Source organism: Brassica napus, chromosome C1 (assembly GCF_020379485.1).
Source record: "Brassica napus cultivar Da-Ae chromosome C1, Da-Ae, whole genome shotgun sequence".
NCBI classification, from domain to species: Eukaryota; Viridiplantae; Streptophyta; class Magnoliopsida; order Brassicales; family Brassicaceae; genus Brassica; species Brassica napus.
In genome coordinates this window covers 7,648,334-7,671,108 of record NC_063444.1, presented here as the reverse complement: position 1 = coordinate 7,671,108, position 22,775 = coordinate 7,648,334, and the positions used below count along the sequence as shown (strand labels likewise).

The 22,775-nt window shown below is 34.4% G+C and overlaps 4 protein-coding genes and 1 pseudogene across 9 annotated transcripts; 1 reads left to right on the top strand and 4 right to left on the bottom strand.

Annotated features, from left to right (window-relative positions):
• Window positions 1-330: 330 nt before the first annotated feature.
• On the bottom strand, window positions 331-3,488 carry LOC106431775 (annotated as a pseudogene).
• A 1,457-nt stretch (window positions 3,489-4,945) lies between these two features.
• LOC106357603 (leucine-rich repeat extensin-like protein 5) lies at window positions 4,946-7,912 on the top strand. The gene has a single exon (XM_022711959.2). The coding sequence runs from the start codon at window positions 5,135-5,137 to the stop codon at window positions 7,523-7,525; it is 2,391 nt and encodes a 796-aa protein (XP_022567680.2). The 5' UTR covers window positions 4,946-5,134; the 3' UTR covers window positions 7,526-7,912.
• Window positions 7,913-11,420: 3,508 nt separating this feature from the next.
• LOC106431805 (protein DOG1-like 1) lies at window positions 11,421-13,297 on the bottom strand. Its single transcript, XM_022712445.2, has one exon. The coding sequence runs from the start codon at window positions 12,007-12,009 to the stop codon at window positions 11,623-11,625; it is 387 nt and encodes a 128-aa protein (XP_022568166.1). The 5' UTR covers window positions 12,010-13,297; the 3' UTR covers window positions 11,421-11,622.
• Window positions 13,298-14,221: 924 nt separating this feature from the next.
• BNAC01G11080D (protein DOG1-like 1) lies at window positions 14,222-14,727 on the bottom strand. Its single transcript, XM_013872598.1, has 2 exons — window positions 14,356-14,727; window positions 14,222-14,245 (listed from the first exon to the last, which is right to left on the bottom strand). The coding sequence occupies exons 1-2, from the start codon at window positions 14,725-14,727 to the stop codon at window positions 14,222-14,224; spliced, it is 396 nt and encodes a 131-aa protein (XP_013728052.1).
• Window positions 14,728-17,517: 2,790 nt separating this feature from the next.
• Window positions 17,518-20,056, bottom strand: BNAC01G11070D. 6 transcript variants are annotated; one of them, XR_001286274.3, is made up of 3 exons: window positions 19,124-19,521; window positions 18,169-18,233; window positions 17,518-17,866 (listed from the first exon to the last, which is right to left on the bottom strand). XR_001286274.3 is itself a non-coding variant. In XM_013872587.3 (3 exons), the coding sequence occupies exons 1-3, from the start codon at window positions 19,322-19,324 to the stop codon at window positions 17,729-17,731; spliced, it is 390 nt and encodes a 129-aa protein (XP_013728041.1). In that variant the 5' UTR covers window positions 19,325-19,531; the 3' UTR covers window positions 17,518-17,728. The 6 variants fall into 6 exon arrangements, 3 of the variants coding, with proteins under 3 accessions (XP_013728041.1, XP_013728040.1, XP_013728038.1); XM_013872587.3 differs by having other exon boundaries at window positions 18,172-18,233; window positions 19,135-19,531; XM_013872586.3 differs by having other exon boundaries at window positions 19,135-19,526.
• Between the last annotated feature and the right edge of the window lie 2,719 nt (window positions 20,057-22,775).

Genomic DNA, 22,775 nt, shown 5'->3' with positions numbered 1-22,775 from the left:
GGTCAAATGTTAACAAATAAATATAAAATTCAAAAAATTAATAAATTTATAATAAGATCTTAGAAAACAAATATTTATCATATTTAATTTAAAGTAATTTTAAAATGTTTGATATAAAATGATTTTGTTGTAAACTTACCCGCCCGTAGGGCGGGCCAACCCCTAGTTTTACTCTATTATATAGTGAAAAATAAAACACCATTGTAACACTTTTACTCTAAACTATATTTAGAGTGAAAAATAGAGTAGAGTTGAAGATTCTCTTATGTAAGTAGCATATGCATGGAAATTTTACTCGTTATTCGAACTGGTACCCAAACCCGATCCGAAAATCTTAAACTGAAATCCAAATCAAAATAGCAAAATACCTAAACGGATATTGAGTTAGGAAAGATAGCATATTCAAATCTGAACGGGTAATCCAAACTCGAATAGATATCTGAAGATAATCGAACATATATATTTAACCCTAAATTCCTAATTTACTTCTCTCAGTTTATTCAAAATATTTATATTAACGATACACATGACCCAAAATCAAATATATACATATAATTACGGATAAATTAATTTTATATTCACTTAAAATGTATGTCAATCTTCTTGTTTTATGCATTAACAAAAGTTACATTTCAGTTTAGTGTCTTTTCTATTTTCCAAGTTTTATCTCCAAACCTATTAATCGTCCAACTTATTAAAAATTAGAAAATCACTTAAGATAGTGGTAAAATTCGAAGTATAAAAAGTTTGAGCAATTCAAAATTTGTTTTTTTTAAATTTAAATATTTGAACCCGACATAAAATAACCAAACTCGAATGAAAAATATCCAAACCCGATTCGATAAGTAAAAATAAATGAACAGATTCTAAACCCCAATACCGGAATAACCAAAAATCTGAAATATCCGATCTGAACCCAAACACGTAATCAAGAGTCCACGCCTAATCATGTTTTTGATATGGTTATAAAGTGAATAATAGTTTTTATAGTTATAGAATGCAATTTCTCTTATATATATCTCTAATGTAAATACCTTTGTTTTTTTAAACTTTGGATGCAGAATCTACAAAAGGAATATTCGAATGTTACAAAGATTCAACAACAGCCAATCACTTTTTATTTTTTAATGATAGACAGCCACTCCCTTAATTTCCACAAAATGTCACTTTCCCCTTGTTTAGTTTAGGGTCTATACATATTTTATTAAAGTTTTTTTTTTGAATTTTTTATTTTATTTTATTAAAGTTGTATATCTTCGTAAATCGTAATGCTTTGCCATTTTGAAGAACCAGAGCAAAACACTATACTCACTACATCTCAAATGTCACAGGAATTTACAACAAGGCCAAATCAATAAAACTGGGAAAATAGTTCAACTTGGCAAAGAAAAACACAGTTAAAATCTTGACGTGTGTATTTATAACTTATTTGTATTCATATGAATAAGAAGATGCCGTCTTTTGAGGGTTTACAACTTTTGTTATTCCTTATATAAGACAAAAGCATAAAGCTTATGCATTTCGTAACTACGTCTCACTATCACACACACAAACATAAAGACACATCTCATCTCTGCTTAGACCAAACTATTACAGAAGACTATTTCTAAAACCTTAAAGAACTCACACTCCCACATCAACAAGTGGCTGATCTCTTTGACTTCCCAGCTCCACCTCTAGCGGCTGCACACACGAGACAACACTCTTCTCTACCTCTTCCCCACTCGTGCAACGAAACGTGTAATCTTTTCAGGGAGAGCAAAAGAGCCGCCACTTGAACAGGAGTCAAAACCTCCACGATCGTCCTAATTGTATCTAGCCTCAGCTTATCAGCCTCCGCCATTAGAACTGTCATGCCTTCTTCATTCTTATCTAAAGCTTCTTCAACGGCCTCGCCAGCTTCAACCAAATCCTTAGAGAAAACTTTGATAACCATTGGCATATCCGCAACATCCTATTGCAAATTCTCTCATTTATTTATTTTAGTAATCTGAGTATTCCGGACCTGTGAAAGAATTTAGACTAATCTCCAAGTAGAGATGCACTCTACGGATGCACCCACTGGTATTTTAAGCAAACAGTTCATATCCACGTGCCCTACGATAAAGTGTTGTATAGTGCTTTCAAACCCAAATTGATTAAAAACCCAAAGATCGTCGTGTAAAGAAAGAGAAAATAAAAGAATGATGCAAATTCTTTTTTTTTAACACATCAAATTCTTATACTCCTAATTTTTTATCTTCTTTTTACAGGGCGACATGAACTTTTAGGGGTCTTAAAAAAATTTAGTAAGACCATTGATTCTCGCAAGCTGCATCGCAGTAAGATCGCTAATGGAACCATCACCATCTTGTCCATCTTCGACGTTTTCATCCATGTTGAGGAGATGCTGAGAAAGCTAGTGTCGGCATGGGATCCACAAAGAGCGTATATAACTCTAATGAAAGATGAAGGACGGCATCCCACCACTCTAATAAAAGATGAAGGAGGTCATTCCACCATATCCATAGAAGACCATTCTGTAGAGAAGAGTTTCACAATGGTGCAAAGTAGCTAGCAGCTTCGGTCTAAGAGCTCCGATCATTTTACGGTGTTTTTTGGAAAGTCGTTGATGATTTTTTATGTAACTAAGTCGTTAATGGTTTTACCAACGAGTTTTCGAGTGTGATGATCGTCGGCGTTGGATCGTTGAAACATGATCACTTCTATGAGATCAACTATGCGTTTATTAGGTTGTAAACTCATCCGTTCGTAGTAACATTCTTTTCTAATTTTCTCAATCCCGCAACTCGAAATAGTACTACTCGCCATCTCTATGCGTTGCTTACATTCGTGAGTTTTAAAAAAATGTTATTACTCTTATATTACATTGGATTGGTGCATCATATACTTGTAACTAGATATATTATATAGGTGCGTTATGTTAAAAAATGTAATTACAACAACATGCATGTACGGAGGGTACGTGGAATCAAGATATGATAGGCTTTTTTGCGAAAGCGTGGTTTAACCTTTTGTTAAATTGGATGTTTTCTCCCTTGGTTTGTGGATCTTTGCTTTCTGAAAGGTAACGGACAAAAGAGCACGGATGAATAGTAAATTAGTAATACTTGCCAGACAATTTTATTTTCAAAAATAAGATACGAGTTCTCTCTTCTTGTGGGAAGGGTCTACATGTGATAAACAATATACAACATCAATACTAAACGATCTTATTTAACAGTTTCCGTTTATGTAAATGACTCATTTACAATTGATATCCGGTTATAATAATAGATATTTAGGGAGGCATGTTGGAAATAGAATTCGTGTGGAGTTTGAAAATTCTAAGAGTTAGTAGATTTTTAAAAGTTAAGCAGATTTGATGAATTTTACCCAAAATATTGTATAAATTGTCATTGATTATTATAGATTTTCATATATACTTTTCTTTCCAAACTTATCTTTCTATTATTATTTTTTTAAAAAAAATCTTTCATAAAATAGAACTATTTGAAAATTAAAAATAATTTTGGTTTTTCAATATTTTGACATTTTGATTTGTCTTGTTTGATTTTTGTTTTAAAGTTTTTAAGATCAACCTATGAATTTTCTCATGATTTTATTTTAATATCAAATAGTTATATTTCATGAAAGATTTTTTTTTAAAAAATTGTTATTTTTAATAATTTCTTTTATCTTTAGTTTTCTTTTTATAACTATCTTTGACTTGACAATAAAAATGTAAAAAAATCTTGTTGTGTTTGTGTTTTTGTGTTTTTGTTACATAGATTTTGAAAATCCTATGACTATACGTGATATTTGTAAAGTTGAGTGTTATGAGTAAAACTAAAGAGAATTTATGTCCCAATAACAAAAGAGTTTAATAGAATTACAAAATCAATAAAAACTAAACTTTTTGAATAACATAGGATTCTCATAGAATTTAAAAGTCCACAAACCAATAACAACGGATTCTAATAAGATTTTAAGAATTCATAAACCAATAACAATGAAATCTCTAAATTTTAAAATTTCTTCAAAATTTAACTCCCAATAACCCCCCCCCCCCCCCCCTTAGTCTAATGTAAATTAGCAATTAGTAAATTCGTATATGTTTATCAAGTTATGCTACATCTTGTTTTAGATGTAAGATTTCATATGTACAGTGTGAAGTTTCTTTCTTTTTTTGACTAAGAGGCTAAGAGCGAAGCTTGAATGATACTAAACCATATAAATTCATTTTGTTCCAAATCGAAATTACAAACATCTAGAAGCATACTAAACCATATAAATTCAAATTATTTTGTAATTAGTAAAAACGTCAACGGTAAACACATAACAGATAACACTAGTGCTTTTAAAAATATCCAAATCCAATATAGAGCAATTCTAGATTGTATGGATATACTGTGGGGCATGTAGTATAAAGACGATTCCGACATCAGCACAGTTCATTGTTGAAAAGTTTTAATGACTTTAGGACACCTCAAAAGAAAATGAATGCACGTGACTTTCAAGTTTCACCTAATTCATTTAACTTTACTGTCAGAGACTCAAGAGATTGTCACAACACATAACCGTAAAATACAAAGCCCAACGGCATTTAATTTGATGGGCTTTTAAAACAACAATGATAATCCATGTCAAGCGACCAAAAATGTTATCATTGATTTTTGGGTTTGATTTTAACATTCCGATTCAAATTTTCTAACTATATCGGTCGTTGATCATTAAAACTATTAGTAGTAGTTGTATTGGAATTGTTGATGATCAGAAGTTACTGCCAAGTGCATAGAGGAATGCAATTTGTCTTTAATCCAAATGTATAATTCGTAACGTATATAATTCATGTGATCAGTTCAAAAAAAAAGGTCACTAAAAGTCGATCTTACATTTATTAAAATGTTATGGATTGTATGGACACATAATTTAATAATTCATCTTGCTTTTCAAAGTGTAATAAAATAAGAGTGCACAGAGAGAGAGTATATGCGTGTAGGGCTGAGCTGTGAAAGACCTGTCCTCTCTCTCTAATAATTCTCTCTTTCACACTGTTTGTTTTCTAACTTCTTGTCTTCATTTTACCCTTCGTCATCCTTCAAATCTCTCTCACTATCTGCCATTCTACTCAAATGTATGTTTCTCTGAAGCAATGAAGACGAAGAAGATGGCTCAGATCTACGCTCTTTTTGTTCTTCATTTTACCTTCTTGTTTTCTACTGGTCTCTCTCACTCTTATTCACTCGCTAGTTCCAACAGCGATCTTTCAGACAAAGAGGTCCATCTGATCCGACAGCGACAGCTTCTGTACTACCGCGACGACTTTGGCGACCGTGGCGAGAATGTCGTCGTCGACCCATCTCTCGTCTTCGAGAATCCACGTCTTCGAAGTGCTTACGTAGCTCTTCAAGCTTGGAAACAAGCCATTCTCTCTGATCCAAACAACTTCACCGCCAACTGGATCGGCTCCGACGTCTGCAGTTACACCGGCGTTTACTGTGCTCCGGCGCCGGATAACCCACGGATCCGTACAGTCGCCGGGATAGATCTCAACCACGCTGACATTGCTGGATACTTGCCTCAAGAGCTTGGTTTGTTAACGGATCTTGCTCTGTTCCACGTTAACTCGAACCGGTTTTGTGGAACCGTACCGCATCGGTTTAACCGGCTTAAGCTTCTGTTCGAGTTAGATCTCAGCAATAACCGGTTCGCCGGTATATTTCCTGCGGTTATCCTCCAGTTACCGTCGTTGAAGTTTCTGGATCTACGGTTTAACGAGTTTGAAGGACCTGTACCGAGAGAGCTCTTCAGTAAAGATCTAGATGCGATTTTCATTAACCATAACCGGTTCCGGTTCGAGTTACCGGATAATTTGGGAGATTCACCGGTTTCCGTCATCGTTGTGGCGAATAATCAGTTCCACGGTTGTATTCCGACGAGTTTGGGCGATATGAGGAACTTGGAAGAGATCATCTTCATGAACAATGGGTTTAACTCTTGCTTGCCGTCGGAGATCGGACGGTTGAAAAACGTCACCGTGTTTGATTTCAGTTTCAACGAGCTGGTGGGGTCGTTACCGGCGAGTACCGGCGGAATGGTTTCGTTGGAACAGTTAAATGTGGCGCATAATAGATTCTCCGGGAAGATTCCGGCGAGTATTTGTCAGTTGCCGAGACTGGAGAACTTTAATTTCAGCTACAATTTCTTCACCGGAGAGCCGCCGGTATGTATCGGTTTGCCTGGGGTTGATGATCGGCGTAACTGTATACCGACGAGACCTGCGCAGAGATCTCCGGGGCAATGTGCGGCTTTCTTGTCTTTGCCGCCGGTGAATTGTGCATCGTTTGGATGTGGGCGTTCTGTTACTCCTAGTCCTCGGCCTCCGGTTGTAGTCCCGTCACCGCCGACAACACCATCTCCTGGTGGTTCACCTCCTTCGCCGTCTATTTCGCCAGCTAGTCCTCCGATGGTGGTGCCGCCGTCTCCCATTTCTCCAATTCCTGGTCCTGTTTCGCCGTCTAGTCCTCCAACCATTGGTCCGTCTCCTCCGTCAACTCCACCGTCACCGGGTTCTCAGTCACCGCCTGGTTCTCCTAGTCCTCCTGGTGTAGTTCCATTTCCTCCTCCCACTCCGGTTTATTCTCCTCCATCACCACCACCATCGACAGGTCACTCCCCGCCATCACCCTCGCCGCCGACTGGGTTTTCTCCTCCATCACCACCGCCGTCCGCAGGTCACTCTCCTCCATCACCACCACCGTCGACGGGTCACTCACCTCCATCACCACCGCCGTCGACGGGTCCTTCTCCCCCACCATCACCACCGTCGACGGGTTACTCTCCCCCACCACCACCGCCGTCGACGGGGTACTCTCCTCCATCACCACCACCGTCGACAGGTTACTCTCCTCCATCACCACCACCACCGTCGACGGGTTACTCTCCTCCATCACCACCACCGTCGATGGGTTACTCTCCTCCATCACCACCACCACCGTCGACAGGTTACTCTCCTCCATCACCTCCACCGTCGGCAGGTCACTGTCCTCCATCTCCCGCGCCACCAACATATTCTCCTTCACCACCACCTCCGCCTCCGACATACTACCCACCGCAGCCACCACAACCATCTCCCTCACAGCCACCTCAATTTTCACCACCACCAGCCCCTTACTATTACAGCTCACCCCCTCCGCCGCCACATTACTCGTTACCTCCACCACCGCACTCACCACCACCACCGGTTTATCACTATCTATCCCCACCACCTCCACCAACGCCAGTATATTCTCCTCCACCTTGCATAGATCACTCACCACCTCCACCTCCGCCTCCGACCGTACATTACACTCCTCCGCCATCCCCTGTTTACTACAACTCACCTCCACCACCACCGTCCGTCCACTATAGTCCGCCGCCATCTTCGCCACCTCCTCCGGTGATTCACCATAGCCCACCACCGCCACCTCCTGGTTACGAAGGACCACTACCGCCTATTCCCGGAGTATCATACGCTTCTCCTCCACCGCCTCCCTTTTATTGATTATTTTCAGGCTTTTCTCGCATGGGTTCCATCAGTTATGCCAAAACCCAAAACCGAAACGTTGTCGTCTCACATCGAAGGATACGGAGTCGTTTATACCATTTATTTCAGAGGTGTGTGTGGTGGACTGGTGAGATTCTCTGAAAGATATATATATATATATATATATATATATATATATATATATTCGCGAGGAGGAAAATTATCTAAGATAAATTAGGAGTTGCGGGGGAAAAAATATGTATAAGAGAAACTATCCAAAAATGGAGCAACTCATCTTTATGCTCCTTATATCTTTCATTAGTCTTGTTTAGCTTATATAATAAAAATCATTGTTGCTTAAATTGTTCTGTATTTTTGCCTTATAAATTAAACTATCTTTTTGAATTTTTTTGTTTTTTTGTTTTTGTCATCTGTTAGATTAATATAAGGTCATCAAGACCAACATTCAGTTACAGAAGATCGGCCACAGCGGGGGAGAACTCCGTTATCCAAAAAACTCATTAGACCAACAAACCAATCAAAGCTACTCTTCCCGAATATATAACAGCTGGTTCAAAGCTATAACATAAGATTCAAAAATCTAGTCATCGATTACATGACAATGATCAACTAAGTAGAGGGCAAAGCTTCTTCATTCTCAAACAATTCTCGTAGCCACAAGGGGCCACCAGCCGCAACATAAGATTGCAGATAACTACCCATTCACTGCACTTTGAGCTATGAAGAAAGCCCTTCTGTTTGTTGATCTATCTTCTTTTACTAATCTTCACTTTTCTCAATCTTTTCTCCAGCTCAACATATTGCCCTTTGAAATTAGGCCACACTTTGGGTCTGAGGATCACCTTTGTGAGAGTATCATCATCCGATGCAATAATGACTCTGTTGAGATGATGAAAGCTTAAGCTCTCCAAGGACCACAACAGAGCTTTGTATTTTGCTTCATCCAGAGACTTGACATTAATGAACACCCGTCTACTATGCATGAGAATTTTGCCCCTCTCATTTCTCACCACCCAAACTCTTCCATTTCTTGAGACTTTCTTATCAAAATTCACTCCAATGTTGCACTTTATCCAGTCTGCTCGCGGCGGCTCCCAACATTTCCTAACTGCCTCCCGAGCCTTTCTCTCCTCCTCTTCCTTCTCTCTTTCTTGTTTTTGTGCATTCAACCAGAACTGTGCTTCCTCTGAAATTTTCTCCACCACGTCCTGCGCAATGACTGCCTTCCCTTCAAAGATGATTCCATTTCTAGTCTTCCATAAATACCACATATTTCTAACCTTCTCATCAACCTCCATGCTGATTCTTTTTCATATGAGTATTTTTTAATAGAAATTCTCACTTCTATTTATCAGTATATCTTAACTACATGACACTTGTTTGTGATTGAATTCGCTCTAAAGTGATAAACTAAGGAGGGAATGTATGTGCACTTGCACTTCCAGACTACTCAGAGCATCTCCAACCCAAGACCTCATTTTAAAGGGAGAAAAACTTCATAATGAGAATTTGAGGGTTGGTTACTCCAACCATGAATCATCAAAGCAATACTTAAAAGTTTATTTATTTGTATTATAATCCTTGATATTAACAAAATTTACTAATATTTATGACAAGAAATAACTACAAGAAATAACTACAAGATCATCTCCAATGGTTTACTCTATTTTTTACTCTAAAATAGAGTAACTCTGTAATAGAGTTTGAGTTTACTCCAATGGTACTCTATTTTAGAGTGAAAAATAGAGTGATGAACAAAAAAAAAAGTTACTCTATATTCGGAGTAAAACTATTTTTTACTCTATTATAGAGTGAAAAATAGAGTAACATTGAATCATTTTTACTTTAAACTCTATTTTAGAGTAGAAAATAGAATGGGATTGAAGATGTTTTAAAGATCAAAAAGAAAATACAAGATATTTTGAAGATTTAAGGTTGGGTTGGAATGACACAAAACCTCAAAATTCGAGGATTTTGGGTTGAGTTGGAGATGCTTTGCATAGTGATATTATTTCTGTTGGTACATGGATGGATGGTTCCAGGGTAGTTCCAACACCATTTTTAGTTCAGCTTTATTTTTTTTATTTTGTAACGGAAAAATTTTAAGTTACAGATTGTATTTTGTTATAGTATGTTCATTGAGAACCCATGTTTTTATTTATGATAAAATGTGATTTTTTCATTTTATAAAAAAATGTGATTTTTACTTTAAATATCGAAAAAATGACGGTACGTCTTTTCCTTTGTCTTTCTTCAATGCATCTTCTATCTTAACTCAATTAACAGCTTCTTCTTGTCTATTAGATTACCATCTTTTTTTTTAGTAATCTAGATTACCATCTTTTGTTTATTCATCTTCTATATTAATTCAAATTCGATTATTTTTATAAGTGATTTAGAAGATCTATAGTTACATTGTCTATTAGATCTAATCAAAAAATGGTAATCTAATAGTAAACAGATTTTTGGAAACTAACCAATAGATTTGAAAGAACCATTCTACATATTATTTGAGGCTATGATTCAGATCTCGTTTGAATATTCTAAGAGAAAATTTATTCATGGACTGCATTTCAATTTAGAAACTAAACTAAACACTTTTATAGATTTTGCGGAATTTGACCAGCCAAATGGCTACAAACTACTTATAAATTCGCCTTTCTGTACCTTTAAACATCATACATTGGACTTTTAATATTGATGAAGAAATTTAAAAACTTCTACACATTAAATTTTAATATTGCGTATAGTTTAAAAATTAGATTCTTAAAATTTTGTTTTAGTAAAAACAAAATTTATATTTTAATATAATTTTTCAAACTTATTTTAATATACTATGTTACTTATATGCCTTGTTCAAAAACGCGGCCGCCGAACTGTATAATCGGTCGTATAATCGTGAAACGGAAGGTCACCATGGCGAGTTAGATCAATTCGGATGTATTCTACGCCAGCCCGAGTTTTGGCCGTGTAAAGCATGGTTTAAGGTAACGCGGCCGCGTAATATAGAAATCGGGAAACTCAAAAATTGTGGGAAAATGAAATTTTAAGGTTTAAATCATGTATTAGGATTGGAATCTGTTATATGCGTACATGAATCAATAAAAACAAGTTTGAATGACAAGAATCGTGAAAAAAAAACAGTTGGAGACCATAAATCTGGGTTTTCAGTAAACTTAGGTTGAAGAAGATGATAAAGATAACTTTGTAATTTTTCAGTTATTAATGAAAACGTGAAAAAACTAACAAAACTGTTGTTTTCCACAGTCGAACCCGAGCTATTTGAGTTACAATTATAGACGCAAGCCACTAGACCGTACAGCACTCCCACTACTTTGATACTTATACCATTTTATATATTACAAATTTAATAAATGCCCTAACACTAATCTCCGATTAATTTTCGATTAAATTCCGATTTTTTCATTAATCGTTAGGTCCACTCTGAATGCACGTGTAGCGCTTAGCGAGTTTCAGAACAAGGCTTATATGTAAGTATATTTATTAATTTATAAAACTATCATAATTATATATATTTACAAAGAATTTTCAAGTTTTCGTGGTCCAACTATGTTTCCAATCTTTTTATTTACTTTTTAAAACATTATTATATCGCTCGGACTTATAATAATATTATTATTGCCAACTGTCCAGTCTAAACCATTTTGTCGCCACGTGGTAATTTTACCGTGACCTGTACGTTTTGTTCGTCATTTTCATCTATCCTATAGGATGTTATCGCCACCATTCGCAGCCGCACGTCGACATACGTTTGATATAGGAGCAATGTAACTTATTACACCACACGTGTACGGGTACTGACTACAGAGTATCTACTTATCATCCTCTCTAATCTCCGTATTAAATATTTTAGTAACTACGAAGAACAAAATAAGAATTCAAAAACGAAGATTTTATATTATATAATGCCAAGATATTTTTTTCGCCAAGATTAGTATAATCTTGTTGTTATTATCCTCTATTACATATATATCTGATAACGTCCGATCTACAAAGTTTACCATCCGGAAAATTCTCCACCGGAATCATCACCACAAGCTTCAAGGCGGCAACGTTCTCTCAGTCTGCCCCACTCATGCATCGACAAAATGAAGTTTCTTCCCGGCAAGTAGAAAGTCCGCCGCTTGAACCGCCGTTAAAATCTCAACAATTTTAGTTAAAGTGGTTAACCTCAGCTTATCCGCTTCAGCTAACATACGAGCCATTTCGTCCTCGTACTTATCAAGCGCAAGCTCCACCTCCACGTCGGCTTCTCCGATCCTTTCTTTGTGGAACGCCGCGACGGCAATAGGCATATCCGCCGTGTCTTCTTGTAAAGTCGCCGATTGCTTAGTCAGCATGTTCTCTTCTTGTACCGTTTTCATATGTAGCTCGTTGATCTTGAATAATTGCTCAGCCGTTAGATCACTCATCGACTCGCCTGCTCCGTCTGTCCTGCCAGGTGTCTCACCCAGAGCCATGCTTAGACCTACGGATGACCAATTTATCAAAACAACCTTTGCTGTGATATTAATTAGGGGAAGAAGAATTATGAAAAATAATTAAACATTATATATGACAACTGTCTTTTGAAGATAAACAAAATTATATATTAAAATCCTATATTCTGTAAACTTCAATCCTCCAAATTTCAATAACCAGAGGCTAAAAGATTTAATAACTTAAAATTATTTTCGACTCAATTTTATTTTAAAAATAAAATAACTTTAAGATATACGAGGGCTTAGAGCATCCTCAGCGCAAATATCCAACTTGAGTTTCCTATTTTTTTTCCGCCTGATGTGCAAAATACGTCGCTTATTTCACGACAGGAGACAACCGTCTTTCCCTTTTTGGTGGACCCCACACCATATTTTTTCCTAGAAACCCTCCTTGCATCTGCCTTGAAGGTGCTCTTAGATAGGAGGGGAATAAATGCAACTGCCCAAAGCTCGTGATATATAAAAGCTTATTTTTTCTGGTAACAATGTGTATTTCAAGCTAAATATTGTCTTTTTGTAGGAAAAAACTTGATTTTTTTATATTTTTGCAACTGTAATTATTATTAAAATTTTCATCTGATCTTTTAAGTTATATGTTTTTTAAGTTACTAAAGATAAACGGTTTATCTCTCTCCTCCCCTAGTGAGAGAATTTCTTTCCATTCCTCTAACCTTCTTATCACACATTTATCTTTCAGAAGGTTTAGAGTTGATTTGAGAGTGAGTGGTTGTCATTTTTTGTTTACCGGTTTCGGTACTTCCGACCGGTTCTTGTCTCCGACGGTTGATCAGTACCTCCGATGACCGTACGGCTTTGCCTCCGGGAAGCGACGGCTTTCATAGCGCCGACTTCGCCGGCCTCTGTCTCCGGGAGACGATGTCTTACATAGAATCGTTCTCGCCGGCACCGATCCATCTACGATTCAGTTCTTTGTTGACCGACTGCCTCTCGCTCTGTACCTCCGACGATTCTTTTTTCCAATTGATTTGGTTTTTGCATCTTCAAGCTTATCTTTATCTTCAAAGATGCCGGATCTTTTCATGCAAGATAGTCAGAATTGAAGGATAGATTGTAGGCGTCGATGTTTTTTTTCCGATTCGTTGATCCACCAGTTTTGGCTCTTCGGTTCGAATCCTTGTGAAGATTTGTTCTTCCGTGGTTCGTCTTCACCGTCGGCGGAGTTCCGTCGCCTCCTATGGTTCCGGTGGAAGGAAGTGGTTCCTCGTCTTGACCCGTGTTCATTGATCGCCGGGCGATCATACACGTGGAAGATGACGTGCCGTAGCTTGCTTCTTCGACAGTTTACCTTTTGTGTTTTGGGCCTGTGTGTTGGGCCTTCGTCTTTATGTTAATTGGGCTTGCGTTGCCTTTTTGTCTTGTAATGTGTTGGGATTAGCCTTTTTGGGCTCAGTTCCATTAATAAAATTTCCAGAGAAAAAAAAATTACTAAAGATACTTGTATAAGAAAGGAGAACAGTGTAAGATAGTTGGCTATTGTGACGCCGACTATGCTAATGATCACGACACACATCGATCAACAACTAGAAACGAGTTCATGCTTGATTTAGGAGCAGATTGTCTTTTAGGAGTGGAAACTTCCCTATCCATCTTTATTCCAAAGGCGAACATTTCAATTGAGTGAATGTATCCGCTATATATGGTTTAGTATATAAAAAACACAAAAAAGTTACTCGTCAAAATAACATTTTAAAAAAATAAGTTGAAGTAAAACTCACATTTATTTTAGAATTCTTTTATTTCAGAAGGAACAAATAAAATGAGTTGAAAATACTCTAAAACAAGTACACCAATAATAATATTAATACATCAATTTTTATCTTAAATTATATAAACAGTGTTATACGAGATATAATAAATAAGATGTAAATCAAAGTCAAGTTTTGATGGTTTATCGTATTTTATTATATTTAATCACCAGTGCGCGCACCCATTAAACGTATTTTGTAGATTTGTCCTTGTTGAACTAGTGACAGCTGAACTTCAAACTATATCATATATAGTCCTTATCTTTTAAAACGCAATTTCAGACTATAAACTTCAAAATAAAAATGGTCCACTTCCTTGAATTGTAGACAGTTTTTGGTTGAATCCGAGGAAGTAAACAGTTTCATTTGAAATGTAAAACAAGGCCATCCTAGAATTTTTCAGACTACACTCCGAACTATACATCTTAGTCCCTATCCGACTCACCAATCTTTAATCAGAAAATTAAGAGAATATTAGCATTTATGAAACCCTAAAACATATCATTTAATTAGTAAATCTCTTTTTTCGTAAACAAGGTAGACACGCGTATAACCTTACCGCCGATGTTGTTGTCACGGAAGAAGTTGGTAAGACGGAGCTCGGTTGAGATCCACACATAGCGTATACGAGTCGTATAAACGAAGAAGGACGACAACCTCCCATCCAAAGAAGTGCGTTTTCAAGACAAGTGTTCCATGTCGGAGCAAAATAGTTTGAGCTATATCGACGAGAATGTTCTGATCGTTTTCGGGCATAGTCTTTAAAATCTTCAATCACTGACTGTATCAATTCTCGAAGCGCGCCATCGTTTTTCTCACCGTTAGCTAACGCTCGTTTAAGGTCCGTCATGCGTTTGGCTTGTAAACTCATCCACTCATCATAACATTCTTGTTGAACTTCTTCTATGTTTGATGAGCTCGGATTCTCCATTTAGTTTTTTTTTTAACTCCTTGGGGGCTTTTGTATTATGTATGTTTTGTATTCGTGGGGTTTTAATATATAGTGCCAGATTAGGCACCAGTACGAAGTCTACAATTTAATTTGTTAATATATATATTAATTACTTTTAATATATATATTAATTACTTTTAACGTATATGTGTGTTTAGAGGATGTTAGAAGAAAATGCGTGGTTTGAGGGTGTGAGCAAACAAGTAGTGCATGGATACATTTTATGTTGAGACGGAGGATTTGGCGTTTTCGCAAATAAAGAATATATATTTTTGGCATTATTTTAGGTCGTTTTGAAATTGGTTTATATATTTTTTCTTACAAGAAATTAATATTTGGTTGTACGCATGACCGTGCCAAATTATATTAAAGCCCTGTTAAAAAAATATTAACTATATATTTAATAATATAATGAAATAATTTTAAAAGTTAATAGTTTTATTTCTGTATATTTGAGGTTTCTCTTCTAATTATAAACTATAAATTTAAAAATATATTAAAATTTTGAATTTTAAAACTAATTTTATCTATTTATTTTAATTTTTTTATATATGTTTTCGCTTTAGATTTGGACTATGTTCAACCGTTTCACTTGTACACTAATAGACGGCCCTGGTTGTATTTTTTTCTGGCGCTGCTTGCAAGTGGTCATAACTGTAGGCGGCAGACGAAAATGAGTAAGCATCAGTAAGCATCTTCCTCTAAGTTACCAAAAGTCTATCTTCCGGTTGGTGTAAATAGAAGAAGACAACGACAAATATTAATTCAGATTTCCGTAAAGAAAAATAGTTTAGCTCATTGAGAGGATTTATTTAATTTGTTATATCAGTGAATGAGATAACTTTGACCATCAAAATAATTACGTATATATAAACGAACTAGTGTTTTTCCTAAGAGTATTCTGCGATCTCAGAAGTCGTTGCATTAGTTAGAGATCAAATTCACATGTACTGGTATGACACAATAAAATATATGTTTCAGATTTAGATATGTTGAGTAGTAGAAAGCAATAAATAGCAAGAGATAAAAAAAAAACAACGGATTAAACATGTTATGAAATAATTAAAAAAATACTAGATCCAGAAAAAAATACTGTGAAATAAATAAAAAATGCTAGATCCAGAAAAAAAATATTGTAAAATAAATAAAAAACGCTAGATCCAGAAAAATTAAACATGTAATTCAGAACTGCAATCAGTAGAACATTAAAGGTATTGTTACGAACAATCTTAGAACTTGAGTCACTACAGTAAGTCAATCAATTTTCGCTGCAAAAACTATCATATGTCTAATTTCTAAAAAACCGCATTTTCGTTGCAAATTCAATGATTCAGAAGAGCATTAATATCAAATTTTATATGTTCACTAAATATCTAAACCAATAGCCGTTACAAAAAATATTTAGTTCAGCATGATTTAATTCAAATATTTTTGTAGTAATTCATGTATTTTAAATAAAAATAAATTTAATAATGACACAAATTTATAAAAATCAATTTTAGATGATGTTTAGGAGGTAACAATGATAATTGAGAAAAAATAGGGCAAGTGTATACTTCCACTAGTTTACATTGTCTAAACAAAACACCCTTCAAGTTTTGTGTATGTTTATTTTTTTCTCATCTAACTTTAAGCATACTCACAAAGCCAACCAATACATTTTATATTATATAACGTTGTGAAATTTAAGAAAGTTAATGTGGACTTACGCTACAGAGAATCTTCATTGTTCTTCTTGTTTTTTTTTTTTTCGGTAATCCAGAGTCCCCGCTTAGCGGGTCATTCCCTAGGTCCGGTCAGGCAGCGGACCGGCTTCATCCGGGAGGGTTTGTCCTGAGCCCGAAGGCCCAGTACCCGCTTCGTGACATGGATAAACAGTTTGCTTCCGGCTGACGTCGAACCCGGAAGCATGACAATTGGCCTCCAAGGCTCTAACCAGTTGAACTGACTCATCCCGTCTCTTCTCTTGTTTTATTCTCATTTCTCACCTGTCTTTCTTCACTCACCGAGGCCGAATCATGTGCTTTCCGTTACATTTTAAAACTTCCTTTATATTATTGCGATTTTTTTCATGTAGAAAGGCCAAAAACAATTATGCTGTAATATATCCGATCGAACATATATATGCTTAGATTATTAATTTGTTGTGTTTTAAACACATATGGTGAAGCCACCACCGATCAAAGATGAATCCACCCGAAAATTAAAATCTCAACAAGCATGAAAGCAAAAGAAGAAGAAAATATTTGGTTGGATTCACAAAACCTTAATTCATGAATAAAATGGTACGGCAAAGTTGTTTCTAGCTTAGTTTTTTACTGTAAATGTTAAGAGTTTCTATTTATAGTTGTGAATCTAGACAGGTACTACTTAATAACATAACTTTTCGTGTAGGCTTGTCAACACCTACTACACGTGTCCTATTTCCTATTATTTGCTAGAAGAGTTTGTAAGAAAGGGCCAAAGTGGTAAGAGCATCATTATCCATAAGAGACATTTAGGAGCTCTTAATTTTTTTTTCATATTTTTTAGTTGGAAAGTGAGTTTAAGAGACTTAATTAAGAGATGGGTATATTTGTGTGATCCATTGCAAGTCTTTTATTTAAGGGTTCTTAAAAAAAAAATTGGTGTTGTGAATACAATTTGGTGTTGTGAATGATGATTAAAGAGAGAACAAGAATATTGTGAAACTTTATATGGACTTTGAATAGAAAGAGATTATGAATCTTTTATCGTGAAGTTAGTTGGTATAGATTGAATAGAAAGAGATTATGAAATTTTATATGGACTTTGAAGTTATGTTAAAGAGAAAACAAGAGTGTTGTAAAGTTATATAGAAACTTTAACACAAGTCTATAGACACAAAAATACAAGAGATTGGAGAGGCTATACAAAGAACGTTGCAGTAACCAGCACCCATGTTGAATATAACCGCAAGCCTCTCGCTTCCGCTCCCCATGCTGTCATGACTAGTCATCTGCTACTGCTGCGCATACAGTAGTGCAACAGCTGTCGGCTCGGGCATTAACCTAAGGACGTGAAGTCCAGCCATAGCATCTTTTCTCATGTGTTCTTGCTGTCTGATGCTACTGTGTACGCTGGTTCTGCCATTTTTGTCCTGTTCCAACACAAGTTGTTAAGGTTTGGACGTACAGATGTAAACACAATCAATAATTATAAACTATAATTGATTTCATTACATCACTTAACATCCAAAAACTAACTAAGATATGATTCAGACAAGAATTGAAACTAGTTTCAAGTGTCTGCCTGATCCAAACCATTTTTATGCTGGTTCGGCCATTTAATCAGTGATTGGGAGTGATCAAACCATGTTCTACAAACGATTATTTCAACATAAATGTAATGGCACAAAACATAAAGGTTCAGAGATTTATGGATAGGCATGGAGACACAGACTACTTGGATCACTGTCTCATCTTCCTGTGCTTCCTCTTCAGTCTCCTCATGCGCTTCTTCTTCCACTGCAATCAAAAATACGAACAAAGCACAACGATCACATCACTCCAACCAGTTTGGTTTTGGTTCGATCAATACAAGTAATGACAAGAATCAATAACTGTAACTTGTGATCTAGCAAACCAGGATGGATATGAATGCAATGCGAAACAGGAGTACATAAATCAATAAGCAATTTCATTCATAAAACGAACAATACTCAGCATCCATTAAAGTTCTGCTAAATGTACGAGAATCAATGTGCAATACGTAATACTAACAAGGAAATCCCCTTTCTCTCTTTAACATAAATCAAAACTTTCAATCAAGAACAGAAAGAGACATGATCCAACAACAAAAACTACACTGAGAACATTTACATGCAAATAACATGTTCTTTGCCAGAGATATAATCAAAGTTGTCAGCTTTACCAAATCAGAAACAAAACCCATGAATCTATAGACACGTTTTTTCTTCTACACATGAATCTGAGAACATTTATATGCAAATAACCTCTTCTTTGCCATAGATATAATCAAAGTTGACAGCTTTACCAAATCAGAAACAAAACCCATGAATCTATAGACACATTTTTTTCTTCTACACATGAATCTGAGAACATTTGCATGCAAATAACATGTTCTTTACCAGAGATATAATCAAAGTTGACAGCTTTACCAAATCAGAAACAAAACCCATGAATCTATAGACACGTTTTTTTCTTCTACACATGAATCTGAGAACATTTACATGCAAATAACTTGTTCTTTGCCAGAGATATAATCAAAGTTGACAGCTTTACCAAATCAGAAACAAAACCCATGAATCTATTGACACGTTTTTTTTTTCTTTCTACAACAAAATTCAATTTTCAGATGCAAACAGAGAAGAAAGAGAAGAAGAGAAGACATTAACTTTCAATACACCTGCGTCCTCTGAGTACACGGTCGTTGCCTCCTCTGAGTTGATGAGAGAGAGAGAGAGAGAAAGGGGATTGCTTGATGAGAAAGGGGATTGCTTGATGCAGAGTGCAAAAGTGATTACCTTTAACAGGATCACCATCGATACAATCCAACCCGCTTTCACTACCAGAAGCTCTCTCCTCCGCAGCTTCATCTCATCTCTCCTCTGCAGCTTCTCGTCTCCTCCGCAGCTTCATCTCGTCTCTTCGTGCCATCTTCGGATTGGAGGTTCCAACCAGGAGAGAACTTTCGCGAGAGAGAGAGAGAGAGAGAGATAAACAACGAAGAAGGAACACTCCTACCTCTCAAACGCCTACGCGTGTCAACAAGAAACGCCTCTTCCTGACCCTAATTAAAACACAGTTCTTCTATAATTATGTATTTTTTATTTTTTTTAAACCCAAAATACCTTAAGAAACGCCTTAAGGCACGGCGATAATGGTGCTCTAAGCGCTAAGAAATTGTGACCGAATGGTTAGTAAATATATTAGTAGGGTTGACAAAAAACAGTAAATATATTAGTAGGCATTCGGATTGAATTCAAATTTGATGCGGTCTAATTTAGTCTGTTCTGATCATTTTTAACTTTCAGTAAACCAAAATTGATTTAACTTATGATTGATTTGGCTTGATTTGAATCCATTTTGATTTGTGTTTGGTACAGTTTAATTGAATTGATTTTTTTTTTTGTCATCAACTTATACAGAGGGAATTGATTTTAATTATGTTATAATTTAATTAAGAAAATATAATCTATATAACATAAAATAAATCATCATTTAACCACTGATCTTCATACTTTTATATTTAAACATAAAAACATCAAAATGAAAATATACCAGATATAATCTATAACTTCAAATCATTAAATTTAAGTTAATATAATATTTTGGATAGTTTTTTAGTTTTGATGATAGTTTAAAAACATTTTGTTCTTTATTTTATTATTTTTAATTATTTATAAATATAATCTCTTTCAATATTAAGTTATTTGGATTAAATGATTAAACATTTTAAATTTTATATTATTAATATATTTAGTTAATTTTAATTAGATTTTTTGTTTGATTAAGTTTAAAATAAAACTAAACTAAAATTTTTGGTTTGATAAAAAATTCAACCGAAATATTTGGACATATATTTTGATTTAGTTTGAGTTTCGTTACTTTTAGGTTATGTTTTTCTCCACTCCTAGTAAATTTATTTAATTGGAGATGTAGACAACGTAAGTGTCAAAATAAAACATTAAATGTACAGCATAATTCAAAAATATAATTATTAAAGTTTTCATAACATATAATATCATATATCGTAATATACAGATAATAGATTTTATTGTATTTATATATTGTAATTTTTTTAATGAAATAGAAAACTAAGCACCAAATTTATGTATATCTAGCGTTTAGGCACAGTTTATACAATCACCTAAAACACTTTTACTCTGTCCTGCACTTCAGCAACGTGATCTTTTGGTATGCAGATACAAACCAAATCATCTTCTTCTTTTTTTGGTATAATAAGCAAATCATCTAATCATCTTTCTTGCTCTTCATCAACTAAAATAAGATTAAAAAATGAAATAAAAAAAATTGATCGTCCTCCAAAACTATTAACTTAATCATAAATAATTTGGGCTAGGTAGACAAAAATCAATTTGGGCTACCGATTATACATTTACTGAAAAAAACAAAATCCAATAAGTTTTTTTTTTGGTCAACCCTTTTTCTTATTAATAAAACCAAGATATTACATAGTCTTTCTTGTTTTTTTTCTACCCAACTTTTCAAGTACATCAACTCTACTTACATGACGGAATTTGAACTCATTTAGCTTTGAAATTTCTATGATGTCTTGTATCATAGAGGCACTCTATGTGTCAAAACAATGTGGTTGATTTTCCAGATGCTTTCTATTTGATTTTATTGAAATGTCTAATGAAATGAATTTCTCTACTTAGGGTCGATTTGGGGAAAGCAAGTCATTAATGATAAAAAGTGAGCTTCAAAAAATTATTGTAGGGTTTACGTTGATCTGATTTCTTCTCTGTTTGATGCAAAAATAATAATCTCTCTGTTCCATAATACAAAATGTTTTGCTTGAATGCACAACAATAAAGAAATTTACTTTTTAAAAAGATAATATTATTAATAATATAAGTTAAAAATAATCTAACCAATCATAAATAATGCTTTAAAATATTATTGGTTAACCAACTTTCAATAAAGTTAAAGTACCTTAAAATTATCAAAAATCTTATATTTTGAAACATCAAAACTTTTCTAAAACATTTTATATTATGAAACGGAGAGAGTATTAGTTGTTGATATGTTTGCTTTAAGAGATTTTTAGATTCTATTAGTGTGAGAACAATTTTTTTTATGTTTAGTATTTTCAGTGTAATATCTTTTTTAAAAATAAAATATGATATGTGTTGAAATTTTATTTTTTTTTATATAAATTTATCATAAAAATTTATGGATTATAGCATGTTTTAAAACAATTTAATTTTTGTTTTCTTTTTATTATTTTATTTTGTCTAAATACCTAATTATGAAAATTTATGTTTCAAATATTTCATTTTGATTATATATGATGATATTATATAATTTATATTACTTTTGTATAATATTAAAAAACTCCAACCATCTATCAGTTAAAATAAAGTACTATGTTTCTAATTGCAATATAGATCATGGAGAATTAAGTAGAGTATTTAATTTTTTTCCTTTTTCAAACTTAATAAATTTCCCTGCTTTGTAAAATAATTTTTTTTATAACTTTCCACATAACATGTATTTTCTTTACACTGGTTTCTTATGTTCAACTATTTAGACAAAATTTATTTTTTAGAATTTACATAAAATCCTATACTTCTCCTTTCGAGAAATGGTTTAGCTTATTTTTGTTTAAAGCTCTTTATTAAATTAGTATACATATATTTCATATTGATACTAGACTTTTAGTAGGTTTTAAGAGGTACATAAGCAGAAGTATAATGATATCACAAAAACATATATATAACACATTAGTAGAGGTTGACTGGCAACTTACGTGGGAGCTATGTTCCACGTTGATGCTAAAGATGGCTAAAGAGCGACACGTGTATCCACGTGAGCCATCTGTTCTCTGTGTTATCTGCCGTTTCAGTACACTCAGAGGTCAAAAAACTTGTTAGTCATTTTTTCGATTCTTCTTCACATTGAAGAAAGATAATTTTAATAACAATCTTATTGATTTTATCAATACATCATTTTCTGTAGCTGTTGAAAATTATCCTCATTGTTTAAAAAAATATTTATTGTTGAAGTTATTTTAGAATTGCATGAGAGAATTATTAAAATCATTTTTATAAAAATTAATTAAAATAATGTAAATTCAAAGAATATTTACGAATTTTGCAAAGCGTCACATATTTGCAGTCGGCGTGCGATGCGCGTAAGCCATGCAACTGTAATAATCTCTCTTTCTCTTCCATGTGTTACGTCTTCCCTTGAAGATTTTGATTTTTCTTTCATAAGAAAATCTTTAGTTTTTTTTGTTTTTTTTTTGTCAATATAAGAAAATCTTTAGTTAATTATTAATTTTTGTAATATACATGTAAT

Coding starts and splice junctions, on each gene's coding strand:
- LOC106357603 (XM_022711959.2), top strand. CDS start 5,135: ATGAAGACGAAGAAGATGGCTCAGATCTACGCTCTTTTTGTTCTTCAT.
- LOC106431805 (XM_022712445.2), bottom strand. CDS start 12,009: ATGGCTCTGGGTGAGACACCTGGCAGGACAGACGGAGCAGGCGAGTCG.
- BNAC01G11080D (XM_013872598.1), bottom strand. CDS start 14,727: ATGGAGAATCCGAGCTCATCAAACATAGAAGAAGTTCAACAAGAATGT. Junction 14,246..14,355: donor CCGTGACAACAACATCGGCG/GTAAGGTTATAC, acceptor TTCTGATTAAAG/ATTGGTGAGTCGGATAGGGA.
- BNAC01G11070D (XM_013872584.3), bottom strand. CDS start 19,324: ATGAAGCTGCGGAGGAGAGAGCTTCTGGTAGTGAAAGCGGGTTGGATT. Junction 18,234..19,134: donor CGTGTACTCAGAGGACGCAG/GTGTATTGAAAG, acceptor TTTTGATTGCAG/TGGAAGAAGAAGCGCATGAG.